The 20,276-nt window shown below is 51.9% G+C and overlaps 1 protein-coding gene across 1 annotated transcript in view; it reads right to left on the bottom strand.

Moving 5' to 3' along the window:
- IGSF21 (immunoglobin superfamily member 21) overlaps window positions 1-20,276 on the bottom strand; it is a 244,508-nt gene that overhangs the window by 22,973 nt on the left and 201,259 nt on the right. Inside the window, exon 4 of the mRNA XM_032641651.1 lies at window positions 18,217-18,335. Coding sequence (XP_032497542.1) covers window positions 18,217-18,335 — 119 coding nt within the window. The remainder of the gene's footprint in view (window positions 1-18,216; window positions 18,336-20,276) is intronic.

Raw genomic sequence — 20,276 nt, 5'->3', positions numbered from 1 at the left:
GGTTCACCTGCCTCGCCCCTCCCCTGACAGCTGTTGTGCTTTCCAAGTGGTAGGAGATAAAATTAACAAGCCCAACTGGAGGCCCTGGCTGGCTGCTCTGGGGGAGCAGGGGAGTGTGAGGCAGGTGGTGCAGCGTGGGAAGTGGTGAATCGGTGAGGCTGGGCCAAGCAGGATGCAGCTCGGGTTACTGCTGATGCAGAAATAAAATCCTACGAGCGCCTGTGCGCACACACAGACACACACACACGTAATATAGGCACACCCAGACACAGACACAGACACACACAAAGACACATAAACACACATACGCAGACACACAGACACACACGTATATATACACACACACAGACACACATAAACACACACATATGTATAAGTGCACACACAGAGACACATAAACACACATACGCCTACACGCAGACACACACACAAAAGGGTAGTGGGGAGGCCAGGCCACAGGTCTTGATGCTGGATCTGAATTTGCATGCTAGAGCTATTTTGTACCTATGCCTTTAACCTGGAAGTTCTCAGTGTGTTTCCCGGGCCAGCAGCTTCAGAACTTGTTAGAGATGTAAATTCTTGAGCCCAATTCCAGACCTGCTGAATCAGAAACCTGGGGGTGGGGGTTCAGCCACCCAGGTTTTAACAAGCCTTCCAGGAGGTTCTAACGTAAGTTCCACAGGGGAATTACTGCCTTTGACCTTCTTAAGCTTCAGTCTTCTCGCAGGGATAAGACCCACTCCAAGGTAGTGTTATGTGAACTAACCATTAGGTCCCTAATGGGTGCTTGGTAACAGTTGTGAAAATTATTACCAACTGGGAGAACAAGGCTCAGGGGAGTTGGAGAACCTCAATCCGGCTTCTCCCGGCCTGGGCAGACAGGGCACAGGGAGAGATCCCTGGAAGCTTTCCGGCTGTATGCACTGATCAGATCAAAGGACCTCAAATTCCCAAACTACCTGCCCCTACAAGAGCAACTTTCTGCTTGTGCCCTGATTGGCTGCTTGTCCACGTTCCAGGTCTTCTGATTGGCCTCCTAGGTTGCCAGCCCCAGGTGGACCCTCCCCACACCTCTGCTTCGCTGTCCGGAGGCAGCCTGTCCAGCAGCCTGTCTGCGGCTACCGCGTGTGACTGCCCCAGCCCTGCCACGCCACTGTAGTTTATGTGGCAATAGAGTGAATGTGTTCAGGCCCACGATAAGTGCCATTTCCGCAGAGATGAAATCTATGGGGTGTGACACGAACCTATTTTAAATAGCAGCAAGGCTGGCTATTTGGGGGATGTTTTCAATGTATCCCGGAGGTATATATTATACGCATGGGCGATTTCACCAGGTGCCACCGTTTTAGCTTTATGAACGAAGTCTCCAGAAGCCTGCGGAAGCTTGGGGGAGACCCTGGCAAGTGGGCAAGCACATTTGAGATCTGGCCAGGGGCAGTGACGCTCAGCTCAAGTTCAACTTCAAGTTCAGGCTACTCTATTAACCCCCCGCCCCCCTCCCAAGCCCCTGAGAACAATGGGCTGGAGCCTGGAGGTTCTGGGTGGGTCTCACGCCCTCTTCCCCAACGCTGGAAAACCTCTGTCCCTTCTAGCAGAACTGTGTCCCCCTCAAGCATCAGGTCCTGGTGTTCTGGGGCTTAGAAGAGAGCTCACCCCTGGACTTCCCCACCCAGCCCCTGGGGCACCTGGCTCCCAGGTCACAGGCTTTCTGCTCACCGGCAATGTGTCCCTTAGGCAGGTGCTAGCTTCCTGGGCCTCCCGCATAGGACAATGGTGACACTGGTGCCTGCGGGTGCCTGTGAGGACTGAAGTACTTGGCTGGGCGTACTCCCACCAACCTCCCAGCAGAACTTCCCAAACCCCCAACCCCCCAGCTCAGAGCCCTCCCTTCCCATAGGGCTCTGAAGCCATAGTCTTTCCTGTCCCATCAGCATTCTAGGATCGACTTCCTGAGTCAGAGGGCAAGTGAATCATTCTTGCTTCTCACTTCGCACAAAGCAATTTCCAGGGGAGGCAAGTGGGGGGTAGCGGGGAGGGGAAGAGCCGTGGAGAAGGGGCACTTTGTGGGAAAAGGATTGTGTATTATTTCCTCCTTGACATTTTACTATGAAAATATTCAAACCTATCAGAAAGCTCAAATAAATGTACAATGAACACTCATGAGTCCATCACCCAGTTTCATCGATGAGCATTTAACTCTACTGGCTTTATCACACATCTACTGGACTGTGTCTTGTCCAAGAGCAGGGCGAGGCAGAGCCAAGCTCATTCCTCTTGGGATCCAACTCCTGGCTAGGGCGGGAGGGCTTGATTTGGGGGTGGGGGAGTCTCAGAGATCCAGCCCTCATGATCTCTTCCCCTGGTCTTTCCATGGCCCATGTGCTGAGGCCTTGGCCACCTGTCTCATCTCTGACCTCTCTAACCTCATCCCTCACCAGGTCTGCTCCGGCCTCAGTTCTCTCATCTGTAAAATGGGCATCACAGCAGTACCTATCGCACAGGGTTCATGTTTGTGGCACGCTTTGCAGGATGCCTGGTACCGGTAAGTCCCTGTACCTACTGGCCATCATATTTATGAACAGTAACCTCCATCACTGGCCTGAACAGTGGCTGGACTTTGCCGACACCACTCACTCTGGCCACTGGCCTGGGAGCTTCCTCAGGTAAGGACATTGGGTCATCCTGCTGACCAGGGCCCCAGCTAAGGGCAGCACAGAGCAGATCTCAGCGAGCATGGGCTGAGCTGATGTTTGAGGGGGTGACTGGGGGGGGGCTGGGTTTGCTCAGTGAGTAGCGTCCTCTGCACCCTGAGTCTGGGGTCCGTGGGGTCCCCAGCACACAGCGGGTTGGGTGAGGGGTGGGGAGGGCCCTTGACCATCACTTCTGCTCACTGGTCACTCTGAGGCAGGTTCCATGCTAAATGCTTTAATGCATGAGAGCCTTACAGAACCTAGAAGTAGGAATTATTATCTCCATTTTACAGAGGCAGAAACTGAGGTTTTCAAACGCACTGGTCCGTGGCTACTCAGTCAATAAGGACCAAGGCTAGGACTTGAACCCGTGTCTGGCTTAAGCCCTCAGCCTGGCCCTGCTTCTCGCCTTCTGTGGGGTGTCTCTCCAGGAACCGGTTTCCTGTGTGGTCTGGTGAAGGGGGCTGGCCTAGGTGGGTCCTAAAATCCCCCTCCAGTTCAAAAAGTCTATGGCTCTATGTGGGAGGTCCAGAGGGGGCAGCAGAGGCTTCAATGTTAGAGAAGAGGAAAACCGTCCTAACCAGCTGTCAGACAGCAGGACTGCTCAGCAGAGAAGGGCCCAGGCTCTTCCTGACGGGGAGCCTCAGGAGTTGGGGTCTCTGCTCTGATGGGCCTGGGATCCACAGGAAAATCAGCTGGGAGGCATGCCTGGCACCAGAGTGCTGCAGTGAATACACTCTCTACCCTCACAACTGCTCCCAAGTCCCCCGGCTGCCTCAGGGAGTTTCCCAGGCCCATCCTGGCTCCCATGGCATCCCTGGACAGACGTCACTGGATTCAGGGCCCCCTCACTTTTCCTCTCTGCCTGTGACCAAGCCCGGTGGACAGAGGGCAGGCAGGGCCCCCAGCAGCTTGGCATGCAAGAAGAACTTTCCCAAGACGCTCTTACCTCACCTCCCCTGCTCCCACCTGGAGCACAGCAGTTGGCCTTCTATGGGCTCAGAAGCCAGCCTGTCCAAGTTCACATCCTGACTCTGCCACCTGTTAGCTGGGTGACCTTGGCAAGTCACTTACCCTCTCTGTGCCTGTTTTCCTCAGTATCTACTTGATAGGGTTCTTGTGAGCATTGTATAAAGAATTTAGACCTTTAGACCCTGGCCTGGCACCCAGTAAGCACTGAATAGATGTCAGCCGTTGTCGTTATTGTTGCTGTTATTATTATCGTTTCTTACTACCTGCTCCTTCCTGTGCCTTGGGGTCCCGCCACACAGGAATGCTTTCTACTTGCCATGCTTTCCTGTTCCCACACCGTTGCTTACAGGGCTCCTTCTGCCTGAAATGCCTCCTGTCCTGTCTGCCCCAGCCTACTTGGCCCAGCTCTACGCCACCTCCTCCATGAAGCCTTCCTGATGCCAACCCCTCGGGGAGAGCCTCCGTCCTGGGAGCTCTCACATCCCTCACCTTGCACCCTAGTCCTCCCCCATCGTTCTTATTTTCTATCTGCTGGAATTCTAGAAACCTGTGCCCTTATTTGTCTCCCCATCATTCAGGGACTCCTTCAGGGCAGACACTGGGTCTTATATCCCTCTCATTATCCCTGGAGCATACAGGTCAGGGTCTGGATTCAGGGAGAGGGGCTGAGAATCTCCATTTGGTCACTTGTTAGCCAAGCAATCTTGGGCCAGTTGCTTCATCTCTCTGAACCTCAGTTTCCTCTTCTGTAAAATGGGCATAACCATGATCATTCTCTCACCAGCTGAGAATTAAACAAGGGAACACTCATAAAAAACTTAGTACCATGCCTGGAACATAACAAGCACTCTGTCAGTGTTAGCTTTTGTTATTAAGGTTATCTGTTATGAAGATTATCACTCCTAGGCAGTGAGCAAGGTAATGCTGCCTCCTTGTGTACAGCTGGGGAGACTTAGTCCAGGGCTCACTATACTTGGAGCGTGGTCCTGGTCTGTTTCCCCTTCTGTACGTGAGGCAGTGGGATTACTTCCCTTTCCCCAGGAGTGGCTATAGGCAGCAGACGCTCTTCCAGGGACCGGCTCACCACCTCCCACAGCCGCCCCATCCCTGCTCTCCCAGCTCCTGATTCAGCTCTGTTAACACCTGTAACTTTAGCCTTGGGCCTGTTCCTTAAATCACTGGGCCTGAGGCACGACAGTTTCAGCGGCCACATGTCCCTTGTAATTAAGGGGCCTGTCCCAGGGAGGGGAAGTTTACCTTCTGCCAGAGACACTAAATCCAGCTCCCAGTGGTGGAAAGGATAAAGCATCGTATGGACCTAACACTTGTCATGGTTTAACGATGCACCTGCAGGCCCGCTCTGGTGGGGTCGGGAGGCTGGAGCTGAGATGGGTGAATAGTAGGTGGAGAGAGGCAACCCTGGAACGAGAGGTGATCCCTGGTCTGGGAGATACAGAAGGTCCAGGGAGTTGGTGAGATCCTTGGGGGACTGTAGCCACCTGCTTGGACAATTCCAGGGAGCAGATGAATTTCTAGCTCAGCTCAGGAGGGCATGACAGGCCATTCCATGAGAGGCTGTAAAGTGGCTCCTTAGCCAGGCGGTCTGGGTTTGAAAACAAGCTCTGCCACTCACTCGCTGTGTGACCTTGGGTAAATTACTTAACCTCTCTGGGCCTCAGTTTCCTCATTTATTAAAATGAGTAAGTACCTACCTCCTAGGGTTGCGAGGAGTAAATCGATTAATACATTTAAAGTGCTTAGAGCAGTGGTTGGCCCCCTGTAACTAGAAAAGTCACCACTAATATTAAGATGGATCTCTCTCGGTCCTTCCCCCATGGCAGGCACATAATAGGGGCTTATAAATATTAGTTGAAACGAGGACTTGTAAGTGTGATGAATGAATAAGCAAATGGTCTGTCTGTTTCTCTCAGAGAAGAGCTGGTGACGTCAGCTCTGTGGCCGCAGGGAAAAGATGCACAAAGCAGTGCATATGCTGCTTGACTAAGCGTTGCACCTTCCAGCTGTGATCACGGGTCAGAGGGGTCACACAGCTTTCCAAATCGAGCCCTTTGAGTGGATTGCTTCAAAGGCCCTGTTTCCATCCCCAGCTCAGGGACTCAGGTCCCCACGGAGGCAGAGTGGTAATCAGAGAACATTCAGGTTCCTATTCTAGGCTTCCCTTTATTAGCAGACTCAGTGTTCTCTGCTGTAAAATGGGGACACTGATCTTGCTGACTTTCCGGACAGCTAGGAGGAGCAGGTGACAGTGCAGCCCAACTATTCCATGCTGGCCCTATTGAGAGGAGCCTCGGTGTCTGGCCGAGGCCCAGATGGCTGCCCACACTCAGGGAGGAGCCACGTCCCTCCGTCTTCCTGGCAGCCTTGTGTAGTGGAAAAATCGGGGGCTCTGGCTTTCAGCAGACCTGAGCTCAAAGTCCAGCCCACTCACTGCTGTGGGACATCAGGCAAGTTCTCTGCCCTCTCTGAGCCGTCTGTAGTTTGCCCCCGTAACTGAGGCAGCATAGGGCCTGCCGAGGAGTGGGTAGACGTGAGGGAGGACTAGTGAGCTAATGGACTGTGCTGGGCCTGTCGCTGAGCACAGAGTGGGCTGCAGTCAAGGGCACTCCTCCTTTGCGGGGCTGTGTGCAGAGAGGCAGGGACCGAGGACTCTAGAAGCCTGTCCAGGAGGTGGTGAGCAGGCTCTGGCCTTTGAGGCTGAAGCTGGGAAGTGACCGTCCTTGATAGATGACCCAGTTAGCTGCAAAGAGCTCCTCTGAGCCCCAAACCCATCTGTTTGGCCCCTCTCTGAATGAGCTCTCAGCCAGTGACCTCAGCTGGCTAAGGGCCCGTGGGCGGGCAGGTGGGCAGAGTGCACATCTTTCCTCCAGGTCCCCGGCCAGGTCCAGGCACTCAAGACAGCAGTGTCCAGTCTCTGAACAGGCTTTATGTCCATCCTGGAAGACCCTGGCCACCCTGGCCTCAGTCCTCTGGGCTCCAGCCCCGCCTCTGGCAGCCAAGCCCAGCCAGCTGCCTCCGGCCCCTGATGCCCATCTAGAAGCTCTGACTGGTGGGGAGGAGGTCTGCAGAGGTCCTGAGGACTGCAGCCCTGGCCTCTTCACTCCAGCGGCCCATTTTCTGCCGTCGCCGTCTGCCGAGTGAGGTCACGTGGTGTCACTGGTACCTTCTCAGGGGAACATCTCCAACCTGTGCCAGGTCCTGCCATGTCCCCTCCGCATTTGCCCCCATCTTTCCAGTTGGTCCCCATGCCCTGTGGCTTCTGTCTGGAAACGCCTCACATGCTCAGACTCTCCTGACTGAACCCTGGGCTGGCTCTTGCCATCCCTCCCCTCCTAACTGCCCTCCCTGCCTTCAGAACCTGCCAGCAGGCTAGGCTGAGCACGACCTTCTTTAGTTCCCACAACAGCCCTATGAAGTAGGAACCTTCATTACCCCCAGTTTCTAGTTGAGGAAACTGAGGCTGGGAGAGGATAAGTCACAGTGAGACTGTGGAGGGATGGGATTGGACTCAAGGCTGCTGGGTCGGTCCCTTCCTGATCTCCTCCACCAGGGCCCAGGGTAGGATGCCACTGTTGTCACTGCCTGGCTTATAAGGCTCCCACTGGGCTGATGTCACTTCCTGCAGCTCTGAACCTATTCCCCGGCCCTACTGCCATTTCCAGGGTGAAGGTTAGGGCAAAATGGGTGAGAAGTAAGCACTACTGCTCTTTTCATGAGTGCCCAGTGTGAGCTTGGGACATAAACCTTTACATTTCATGCCTCAACAGGGGAGATGCTACTGCAGTCCCCATTTAGCAGATAGGAAAACTGAGGTTCAAGGAGATTAAATAGGCTGTCAGTGTAGCGTAGTGGTTAGGCCTCTAACCACTGCTTCTGGAGTCAGCCTGCCGGGGTTTGAATCCCATTTCTAGCCTTGCTGGACCTGTGCCCTCAGGTGACATTTTTAACCTCTTCATTTTCACACCTGTAAAACGGGGAAAGTAACCGAAGACCCTACCTGAGAGGTCTGCTCTGACAATTAAATGTGTTAACAGGTGTAAAGCAGGGCCGTGCCTGGTGTGTAGTAAATGCTCCATAAGCATTTCCTGCTTTTATTACTCGTAGTTGCAGAGCTGGGCTTCAAGTTCATGGCTGAATCCGAGGCCTATACCCTTAGACACCCATCGATTCTCTAAGGAAGTAAAGGCTGTTTCTAGTCTACCTACTGAACAGAGGTGTAGTTCTTCAACTGGGGTTTTACCCAGCCGTCTGTTCCCAGTTTGGAGGACCACGGGCATTTACTGTCACTCACCCAGGGTGGGTGGGAAAGCTGATGGGGGAGGGGAGAGGGCTTGGAGGTACCCAGATGTTTGCCTGGGGGACAAAAGGCCCAGGTCTGGTCTTCAGGACCCTGGGGGCTTCTGGGGTGGGAGGTGGAGATTTGGGTTTGCACCCTCTTCCCCTCAGCGCCCCAGGACTCCTCTGCAGCTCTGGCCAGGGAGGATCCCAACCCGCCCTTGCCTCCTTGCCTGTGGCCACTGCAATCGCCTGGGGCCAGTTCAAGCCCAGCAAGTGGCTCATCCTCTCCTGCTGCAAGACAAGGGAATGAGTTGATCCTTTCTCACCCAGCGGGCGTCCTGGGCTACGGAGAGGGCTATAGTGGTGGCTCTGAATCTTGCCTCCCAGCTACCCTGCCTGGGGACCCCCAGGGATTCTCAGACCAGCAGTCTCCCTCCAATGACTAACCTGCTCCCTGGACCACCGTTTACACCAGCTGTGCGCTGGTCCCACAGACAGCCTCCCAGGCCCCCACCGCTGTCCTGCCCCACAGGCAGGCTTTGAATTCTACCAGCTGAAGCCCACTTTCCCACTGGCATCCTACAGAGAGGCAGGGCTGTGCTTCTTCTCTGCTCAGGCCTGGGTCGAGAAGCAGCAGGTCTTTGAGGGATGCAGGGTCTGCCCTCAGCCCTCACATCTCCCCATCCTGCTTGGAGCCAGAGACATTTCTCCTGCCCAAGTCAAGAGAAGTCCTCAACACTCCAATTATTGGTCCTGGGAACACGCTCCTCTTTTAGAGAGGAGGACGGGGCTGGGAATTCAGAGACTGGAGCTCCAGAATCTGGTCTCACTGCTTTCCACTGCGGCTGTACCCATTTACACAAAACTAAAAACAGAACTACCATAGAACCCAGCAATTCCACTCCTGGGTATATATCTGAAAACCCCAAAAACACAAATTCAAAAAGATACATGCACCCCAATGTTCATAGCAGCATTATTTATAATTGCCAAGGTATGGAAGCAAGCTAAGTGTCCATCAACAGATGAATGGGTGAAGCAGGTGTGGTGTATATATATACATACATACAATGGAATAGTACTCAGCTGCTAAAAAGAATGAAACTTTGCCATTTGCTGCAACATGGATGGACTTGGAGGGCATTATGCTAAGTGAAATAAGTCAGACAGAGAAAGACAAATACTGTATGATATCGCTTACATGTGGAATCTGAAAAATACAACTAACTAGTGAATATAACAAAAAAGAAGCAGACTCACAGATACAGAGAGCAAACTGGTGGTTACCTATGGGGAGACGGGCAAGATAGGCATAGGGGAGCAGGAGGTACAAACTACTGGGTATAAAATAAGCTATAAGGGGTGGGGGGGAGGGATAAATTGGGAAGTTGGGATTAACATATACACACTACTATATATAAAATAGATCATCAACAAGGACCTACTGTATAGCACAGGGAACTCTACTCAATATTCTGTAATAACCTAAACGGGAAGAGAATTTGAAAAAGAATAGATATATGTGTAACTGAATCACTTTGCTGTACATCTGAGACTAACACAACATTGCAAATCAACTACCCCAATACAAAATAAACATTTTTTAAGAAAAGGAGAAATAAGCTACAAGGATACATTGTACAACATGGGGAATATAGCCAATATTTTATAATAACTATCAATGGAGTGTACCCTTTAAAAAATAAAAGAATCTGGTCTTAGAAAGCAGAGCTTCAGAGCTCTCCAGAAATCCTAGATTCTGGCCTGGCCTCAGGGAAGTGGGCTCAGCCTTCGTCACCCTGCCAGGAATGTTTTTAGCCCTCACCAGCCCCAGGGTGAGTTTCTTCTAATGGGAAAGGTCCAGGAACTGGCCACAGGAGAACTTCCCATGAACTTGTGGTCCAAAGTCACACAGCAGGGGAGAAAGCAACTCACACTGGAGATAGACAGACCAATGGAATCACAGTCACAATTTTCTCCTGTGTGTTTCTTCTAAGAGTTTTATAGTTTTAACTCTTATATTTAGGTTGATGATGGATTTTGAGTTAAGTTTTGTACAGGGTGTGAGGGAAAGTCTACCTTTATTATGTGCACGTGGCTATCTGGTTGTCCCAGCGCCATTTTGTGGAACAGACTCTTCTTTCCTCAGGGAATTGTCTTGGCATCCTTGTCGAGAATCAGTTGACTATCGATGTGAGGGTTTATTTCTGTACTCTATTTTATTCCATTAGAAGAAACTCGCTCTGGGGCTGGTGAGAGCTACAGGCAGGCTGGCGGGGGGGTGACAGAGGCTGAGCCCATTTCCACGAGGCCAGGCCAGAAAACCACTGAATTGTGTACTTCAAATGAGTGAATTATAAGTTATGTGAATTCTACCGCAATAAAAATCAATTTAAACAAAAACAAGGGGGGAGAAAAGCACCAGATGCACTTAATAAAAATTCACTGGAAAAAAAAAGACAAGCTATGCAAAGTTTATTAACAACTGTTCTCCGTGGCCCCCGGCCTCAGGTTTAGAAAAGCATATAGTGTCGTTTGGTGCCATTGTGGCCTCGGGTTGCAAAGTTCTACCTTTATCTGCCAACCTCACTTGGAAGCCTCCAGAAGAGACACAGGGATCCCAAGATAGAACATTTTATTAATGCCTAACAATACTCGGTGACGTCTAGTAGAGTGGAGTGGTTAAGCGTATAGGATGCATTTACCCTTGCTCTGGCACTAGCTGGCTGGGTGGCCTGGGTAAGTGATGGAACCTCTCAGATCCTTCCTCTGTCAAAAGGGAAGTGGCAGTACCTGCCTTCCAGAGCTGTCGTGACTGTTCAATAAGTTCCCTTATGAAAAGCTTAGCACGGTGCGTGGCAGGTGAGCAAACACACAGTGAGCAGTGACTCTTGTGGTTGGGAGCCAAGAGTATGGGCTTTGGAATCAGTGAATCTGCCCTGCTCCCTCCTGGGTCAGTTTCTGTTGTGGGTTTAATTGTGTCCCCCCAAAACATATGTTGCAGTCCTTACCCTGTGAATGGGACCTTATTTGGAAATAGGGTTTTTGCAGATGTAAAGTTAAAATGAGGTCATAATGGATTAGGGTGGACCCTCATCCATCGTCTTGTGTCCTTACAAGGAGAGGGAAATTGGGACACAGGGACACAGACGCACAGAGGGCGAACGCCAGGTGAGGATGGAGGCAGAGATGGGAATGACGCATTTACAGGTCAAGGAGGCTGAGAATTGCTGGCAACCACCAGAAGCTGGAAGAGGCAAGGAAGGACCCTTCTCTAGAGCTGTCAGAAGGAGTATAGCCCTGCCGACATCTTCATTTTGGACTTGTAGCCTCCAGAACTGCGAGAGAATACATTCCTTTCGCTTTAAGCCCCCAGATTATGATCACGTGTTATGGGCAGCCCTGGGGATGCAGCACAGTCCCCAAACCTTGCTTCTGCATCTGTACCATGAGCTACATCCCTCGATGGGACATGTCCTCAGCACCTAGAACTCTGCTTGGCACGGGGGAGCTGATGAATAAGTAAGTAGCCATTGAATTGGTTGCATGAAGGCATGAAACCCACATGGCTCGGGCCTCACCTTCTTTGAGTGTCACCTTCTTAGAGAGGCCTTGCTGTCCACCTTCTTTACAATAGCCCCGCTTCCCTCTGCTTTGCTTGACTACCCTCTGACATATCACAGGTCCCAGCTGTCTACTTGTTTGTGTCTGCCTCGCTTCCTGCACTGACTGTTCCTTGAGGACGTGGAATTTTGTCTGTCCAAATGCCGAAGCTGAGCTCCCATGCATACGACAGCACCTGAATGTACCAGGTGCTCCATAAATATTTGGTAAATAAATGAATGAATGAAAAATGAATGAATAAATGAGATTTAGAATGCCCGTGTGTATGGACAGCCAAGTCACCTTCTAATATATTTCAACCAAAAAGACATCCTGATATTGTTTTTACCAGACAGGAAAGTTCGATACTGGACTGTCCATGTCACACGTGGACACTGACCTGGATTTGGACCCAGGTCGGCTGGACTCCAAGTTCAGTGCTCCGTTCAGAGGATCTAAGTAGTGAGGGGGCGCTGGGTAGTAGCGGATGGGAGAACCACTCACGGGGACTGGGGCACAGGAATGGAGAAGCGGGGGGCACTGATGGACGTGCTTTTCCTCCCCCCAGACTCCTGCAAGCCCCCTAGAGGGACAGCAAGCCCCACTGGCCATCTGAGTTTTGAGTGCCAAGTGCTCCCAGTTGGGGTTCAGTCTCCCCAAGGTCCCCACTCTCTCTGCTCTGCACTGCTCCCCCCTCCCCCTCATGCTTGCTTGACATTTGTGTCACTAACAGCTTTTGTGCCAAAGGTTGGGATGTTTCCCCTTGGGAGCTCAGAGATGCTGTTAGGAACACCAGCTCTGATCTTAGGCAGACCTGCTGGGAGCCCCAGCTCTGGCACTCGTGTGGGTGAGCCCCTTAAACTCTCAGAGCCTCCGTTTCCTCATCTGTAAAATGGGGGTGACAATGCCTACTTCGGGAGGTGCTCATGACGGTCACATGATGAACCATGGATTGAATACTCAGCACACAGGGCTGGGCAGATAGCCGTGCTTGATGGCTAGTGACCTTGATTATTAGCTCTGAGTTAAAGGCCCCCTCAGTGGCAACTCTGCACGGCGAGGGTGGCCAAGATACCCTGTGCCTTGGTGTTGCAGCGAAATCAAAAGAACAGCCTCTTTTGGCTTCAGCAGGTGGGAGTATCTGGGCCTCTCAACATTTAAGTGATTGTAACGTCCCAGCCTGAACACGCTCCCCCGCATAACCCACACCCCCAAGAAGAGCCTCCGAGAGCCTTCCGTGACTGTGTACACTGCGTTCCCGGGGCCCAGCATGCAACTTTCAAACTGGCTTACAATTTATCTGCTGCTTGGATGAAAACATTTTAACACGAACCCTCGGTGTCACCCATGGGGCTCCCAAATGTCTTTCCCCACCACAGAGCGGGGATGTTATAGGCATGAAATTACAGCTGCGCTCGCAGTTTGATCTCTACCCAGAGGCCTCTGGAAACAGCGCGTTAGAATGTTCTGGATGGATGCAGGCTTGGTGATAGCGGGCTGGGGCGCCCAGTTCTCCGGCGGACCTGCTCTGTGCTTTTGATGTAGGTGGGGACCTGGGCGCTCCCCACCCTCTAGGCTACCCTCTCCCCACTGTCCTGGGAAGTTTCCCCTTGACCCCCAAATTGGACAGGGGCCGTCTTGCCCCACTGTTCCTTGCACAGCCCTTAGGGCCCCTTAGGAGACCTAAGGGCTTAGGCCCAAAGGAGACCCCAGCTTTCAATGACCTCCACTTACGTGGAGGGAAGGTCTCTGTGTGCGTGTGTGTGACAAGAAAGGGTCTTTCTATGCAATGCCACAGACAGGCCAAAACAATGAGTTGACTTTAATTTTTGAAACCTGCCTTGGAATATATTTAAAGGAGACAGTCATGGGGGAGGAAGGGGGAGGCGGGGCAATTTTTAAACCTTTCTAATTGTGCCTGATTTTTAACTGACATGATCACTATTTGTTGTGAGAGATATTATTATTCATTTATTTATTTTGAAGTACAGTTGATTTTCAATGGTTTTTTTAGGGAGTTAAAAAAAAATTATTATTATTATTTTGGCTGTGTCGCATGGCTTGTGGGATCTCAGTTCCCTGACCAGGGACTGAACCCAGGTCCTGGGCAGTGAAAGCGTGGAGTCCTAACCACTGGACATCCACAGAATTCCCTGATTTACATGTTGTGTTAATTTCTGCTGTACAGCAAAGTGGTTTGGTTATACATATATACATATTCTTTTTCATATTCTTTTCCATTTGGTTTATTACAGGATATTGAATATAGTTCCCTGTGCTGTACAGTAGGACCTTGTTTTTCATCTCTTTTATATACAGTAGTTTGTAGAGAGATACTATTTATGGGTCACTCGGCCTGTGCGGGGGCTCAGAACATTCTGTACTATGGATCATCTCATTTAATCCTCCCAACCTTGGCTAAGTAAGCCACTTCCTTCTCTGTGCCTGGGTCTGTGCAGTGGGCATAGTGCAGTTTCTGCCTCATGGGCTGACGTGGCCGCCAGGGTTATGGGAGATACTACACGGGCAATTGGCTTATACTTAGCCCCACTGTCTCTCCCAGCCCTCCCCTCACCAGTCCGGACCTTGCTGAACCTCAGAAGCCACACTGCTCTGGGCCAGGGACAGCCACAGCCCTGTGGGGCCCAGAGCCAATCCTTTCCTCTCCCTGAGCCTCAGTCGTCTCACCTGGGAACTGGGGATAATGGTTATCCTGCCCCTGAGGGGCCACGGTGAGGATCAGGTGAAATGCTCTATGGGAAGCACCGTGGAACTGTCACAAACTGGCCAAGACTGAGGTGTGTCTGTCATTTTCAAACTTGGGACGTATCCTGGCTCTTCCCCTAGACATGTCTGGACAGGCAGACCTACAGGAAGATGGTCACACAGAGGCCGGCCACCCTGACACCCATAAACAGGGCAGGACTGGACCCCCTTTCCAAGGAGCCAGTGGGCACAAACCTGTGAGCATTCATTTCTCAGACTGGCTTAAATTTCCCTGGAGTCAGGAATAGTGGATGGGACTTCTCTGTGTCAGGGCTAAAACCAGGGGCAAGAAAGAGGCAGCCACAGCCGTGCCCAAGAGCAGGCAGGCCAGAGACAATGTTAATAAAGACAGTAAAATCTGGCTTACTGAACCTCTTAGCTGCCTCGTGCTGGGCTAGGTGTTTTGCAAACCTTTTCTAATTTTTTTTTTTTGCTGTACGCGGGCCTCTCACCGTTGTGGCCTCTCCCGTTGCGGAGCACGGGCTCCGGACGCGCAGGCTCAGCGGCCATGGTTCACGGGCCCAGCCGCTCCGCGGCATGTGGGATCCTCCCGGACCGGGGCACGAACCCGTGTCCCCTGCATCGGCAGGCGGACTCACAACCACTGCGCCACCAGGGAAGCCCCAACCTTTTCTAATTTCAACCTCACAATCGTCCTAGGAAGGAGGCATCCTTACCCCTATTTTACAGATGGGGAGACAGAGGCCCAGGGAAGCTAATGAATCCAAGGTTGCATGGTGGATCTGGGATTCAGCTCCAAACCTGCGTGTCCTTGACCTGTATGCAGATGGGGCATCCTCCTGTGTCTGGGGTGAGGTGACAGTTGGAAGGAGGAAGGAGAAATACATTCGCATATAGATAAGAGTATAGACACAGCTCTTGATGCATGTATCGATATCGATATCAATAGAGAGATATACAGAATTAGTATGTTTTGAAGACTTAGTGGTTTAGACCAGTGGTTCTCAAAGTGTGGTCCTGGCACCTGTAGCACCAGCATCATCTGGGAACTTGTGAGAAATGCAGGTTCCTGGGCCCCACCCCAGATCTGCTGAATTAGGAGCTTTGGGGGTGGGACCCAGCAATCTGTATCTTCACAAGCCCTCCAGGCGATTCTGATGCTCATTCAAGTTTGTGAACCACTGGTTTAGACCACGGGCTTTGGCCTCAGATGGCTGTTATGACCCTAGACAAGTCATTTCCCCTCATGTTATGGGGATTATAACATCTCCCAGCTCACAGGCTGTGGCCAGGATTCTGTCGGAAAATGCGCATGAAGCTGGGAGCTCACGCACTGTCAGGCACATGCCATGGTGGGGCAAGGCATCAGGTCCTGCCCGTGTGGCAAGCACCGGTGGACTTGACCCATCAGGGGACAGCTAGGCTGTAGGGACCAGTGACAAGCATGGTGACCTCTGAGCACTGGGGACAGTCAGAGGATTGAGTGAGATGGGGGGGGTTGCTATTCCAGGGAGAGTCCCACCCAGGGATGCGCTGAACTTCTAGGGGTCAGAGCTTTCCTGGGGGCGCTGGGGTGGGTGAGGGTGGAATCCCTGGCCCTGCCCCTCTCTGGTCCCTCCTGGTAGCCTCAGCCTGCTGCTCAGTAAGTGGGATCCTGGGAGCTGTCTGCCCCATCCCTGGATTGACTGCCACCTCCCTGTGGGAGAAGCCCAGAAGCACAAAGCCCCTTGCTCCTTGGAGCCTACCGGGAGCACCCCACCTCCTTCAGCTGGGATTGTCAGGCCAGCTGTGCAAGCCGGGCTGGTCCCACGAGACCTCTTTGTGCCTCGGTTGGAACTAGCAGAGGAGGTTTAGGGTTATCTGGTTCTACCACCTCCTTGTACGGATGAGGAAACCGAGGCCACAGAGGGACAGTAACCTGCTCAGGAGACTTTGGTGAATGGGGGAGGAGTGCGCCTCGTAGCAGAGGTGGCTTTGAGGACTCTGGTTCCTCACAGGCACCAGAGAGCGGAGCCTCAGCTGGACCTTCTACACTGCTTCCATCCGTGCAACGTAGCTGGCCCAGGAGTCAAGACACCCGGGTTCCGGCCTCAACACTAAGCAGCCTGATCTCACAGGAAGGTTTTGTGATCCTTGCTGTGTGACTTCAAGCAAGTTGCTTGCTTTCTCTGTGCCTGTATATCTATGTCTGCAAAATAGGGATAATAGTGCTAGTACGTCCTCTTGGGTTGGCTGTGAGGACTAAATGACATAGGTCTGGAAAGCACTTAACCTCGTGGCCTCCAGGGGCCTCCCCTGAGCCCTCTCCCTAAACTGACTGCCACCTCCCCTGTATCACTCTTGACCCCATTACCCTGCGTGATTTTCTTCCCATTATTTGTCACTATCCGTAATCACCTCACTTACCCAACTGCACATGTGTTTTATGTTTGTCTCACGCACTGGACACAAACTCCCAAGGACAAAGATGTTTCCTATTGAAAGTATATGGCCATTTCCTGGCACGTAGTAGGTGCTCAATAAATATCTGATGAATAAACAACTGAGTACACATCCCTCATCAGACTGGGAGCTCCTTGATGGAGCAAACCGAGTTTCATCTGCACCGGCTTCCCTGGTGTGACCAGCCTAGGGCTCGGTACCAAGAACCCTCCTTGTCCAAGTATTACAGAAGCCGTTCCGTGGGCGGGTGACTGCAAGAGGGGAGGTTTTCCTGGCACTGCCACCTCCTGGCCATGGCCTGTCCCCCAGGAAGCCAGAACACACCGCGTGCCGCTGCTACAGGATTCAATGTCCCTCTGGAGGTCGGGCCTCTGGAGGTTTCCCATTTCCCCAGAAGCAGTGGTTTCCACGAGGCCTTTATGCTTTCATTGACTGCCTGAGTATGGCAAGCTTTGTTTCCCTGATAAATATCATTTGATAAGAAAATCGGGGAACACAGAGTCCGGAGTCAAGGCCAAGTACCTAGAATCCTGGCAGCAGAGCTGACCCAGAACCCAAGATTTTGCCTGGCAAGAACGTCAGCGCTGGAAGGGCCTTCTGAGACCACGTGGAGAAAGGCTTTGTTTTACAAGTGGGGAAACTGGGGCTGGGTAGGGGACACAGCCAGCCAGAGACAGGCACTAGTATTCTTATCCCCATTTTACAGATGTAGAAATGCAGGCACAGACACAGGGTGGGAACCCAGGAACCCTGACATCCAGTCCGGCACTCTTTCTAACTTGTCCCCGATGCTTCAATGTCCTGGAAAAGGCTTGGGAGGCACAGGGAGGGAACATTCTCTCTGCAGTAGGTATGCATCATCACTGAGATGCTGTCTCAATCCCCCTCCCCTACCCTGGAGGCTCCTGGATTGTCCTCCCCCCAGGGGAGTGCCCACCCCCACTCTACTTTGCTACAGGTGCTTCCATGAACGTGGCTCCTGGCTTTCACCTGGGAAAGGTGCCCATGCAACTCAATATTTTCTCCCCGTGACCTCACCAGGTCGCAGAGCCTGAGGCTAGGAGATCCACGAGTGATCCACTAGGCCTGCATCCCACCCCCATCTTACAGAAGGGGAAACTGAGGCCCAGAGGCTGCAGCAGGCTGCCACCCCTCGGGAAGTCTCAGTGCCCCTCATCCATTCCAATCAACATGTCGGAGCCCCTTCAAAGTGCCTGGTCCGCAAGGCTGCAGGGATGAGGTACAGCCCTGCCTCCCTCAGGTCCGGGTGTCAGTGCCGGTAGGAGAAGGGGTTCCTGAGAGGCCACATCAGTCACACCTCAGCATGGCTGGCCTCCTGCCCTCGAGGGCAAGGGTGGGAGAGAAGAGGGTCCAGTGCCAGCACGGCAGCTGGTTCCCAGGACAGCCCCTCTGTGTGCGTGGGTACGCACGCGCACACACACACACACGCACACAGTGACGCCAGTGCCAAGAGCCCTGCACTCACCCATGACGTTGAGGAAGATGTTGCCTGATGCCAGGACCACCTTCTCCCTCGTAGCACGGTCGTAGATGCCCACGTGGCACTCGTAAGGACCGTTGTCAGAGATGCGGACCTCGGGCAGCCTGCGGGGAAGCAGAGGTGCAGGATGAGGGTCCCTTGCCTGGGGCGGGCAGTCACGGCACTGCAGTAAACCAGACCCAGAGCCCCACCATCCAGCCTTCTGTCAACAACGCTCCTGGACCCACCATGCCGTGCCCACGTGCTGTGCTGGGTGCAGGAGAAACATTTATGGAACACCGACTGTATGCCAGGCCCTGTGCCCGATGCTTCAGAGGATGAAGCTGTGGGCTGTGTGTTCAACTAGAGTTGAATCTGTGCTCCTTTCAGGGGCTGAGCCAGGGATGGTGATGTGCCCGCTCCCAGGGGCCCCCCCTGAGGATGACATGGACTGAGGCGCCTGTCATGTGGTTCAGGCTCAAAACTGTCACCTAGTCCACCAGCTCACTCATTCCTCACAGCTGCCCCCCCCAACAGGAATCGCTCTTCCCATTTCATAAACATGGAAACTGAGACTCCAGAGGGGATGTAATTGCCCCCCCCCACATGGCTATTAAGAGCCAGGATGGGAATCTGAATTCCTCTTTCCACAGGCCATGCTATCACTTTATGCATGGCCCTGGAGACTTGAGAAGAAACACAGTAAAATTCTTGTCTCCATGGACCGCCCCCCATCCCAATGGATAAGGAGGCAGGGAAGCTGATCAATGCCCCAAATCCCATGGGACTCTGGAGAACAGGATGGAGGTTCCTTAAAAAAGTAAAAATAGAGTTGCCATAGGATCCAGCAAACACAGCCCTGGGCATATATCCAGAGAAAAATATAATTCAAAAAGATACATGCACCCCAATGTTCATAACAGCACTATTCATAATAGCCAAGACATGGAAGCAGCCTAAATGTCCATCAACAGATGAATGGATAAAGAAGATGTGGCACATATATACAATGGAATATTACTCAGCCATAAAAAGAAACGAAATTGAGTTATTTGTAGTGAGGTGGATGGACCTAGAGTCTGTCATACAGAGTGAAGTAAGTCAGAAAGAGAAAGACAAATACCATATACTAACACATATATATGGAATCTAAAAAACACAAAATAAATGGTCATGAAGAACCTAGGGGCGAAGTGGGAATAAAGACGCAGACCTACTAGAGAATGGACTTGAAGATACAGGGAGGGGGAAGGGTAAGCTGTGACAAAGTGAGAGAGTGGCATGGACATATATACACTACCAAATGTAAAATAGATAGCTAGTGGGAAGCAGCCGCATAGCACAGGGAGATCAGCTCGGTGTTTCATGACCACCTAGAGGGGTGGGATAGGGAGGGTGGGAGGGAGATGCAAGAGGGAGGAGATATGGGGATATATGTATATGTATAGCTGATTCACTTTGTTATAAAGCAGAAACTAACACACCATTGTAAAGCAATTATACTCCAATAAAGATGTTAAAAAGAAAAAAGAAAATGTGGTGTGTGTACACACACACACACACACACACACACACACACACACACACACACACACACAGGAATATTACTCAGCCATAAAAAAGAAATAATGCCATTTGCAGCAACATGGATAGACCTAGAGATTATCACACTAAGTGAAGTAAGACAAAGTCAAATATCATATGGTATTGCTTATATATGGAATCTAAAAAATGATATACAGGGCTTCACTGGTGGCGCGGCAGTTGAGAGTCCGCCTGCCAATGCAGGGGACATGGGTTCGTGCCCCAGTCCGGGAAGATCCCACATGCTGCGGAGCGGCTGGGCCCGTGAGCCATGGCCGCTGAGCCTGTGCGTCTGGAGCCTGTGCTCCGCAACGGGAGAGGCCACAGCAGTGAGAGGCCCCCGTACCACACACACACAAAAAAACCACACAAATGAACTTATTTACAAAACAGAAATAGGCTCACACAGAAAACAAATTTATGGTTACCCAAGAGGAAAGGTGGGGGGAGCGATAAATTAGGAGTTTGTGATTAACATATAT

The sequence above is a fragment of the Phocoena sinus genome, chromosome 1 (assembly GCF_008692025.1).
Source record: "Phocoena sinus isolate mPhoSin1 chromosome 1, mPhoSin1.pri, whole genome shotgun sequence".
In the NCBI taxonomy this organism is placed as follows: domain Eukaryota; kingdom Metazoa; phylum Chordata; class Mammalia; order Artiodactyla; family Phocoenidae; genus Phocoena; species Phocoena sinus.
This window is presented reverse-complemented; position numbering and strand designations above follow the sequence as displayed.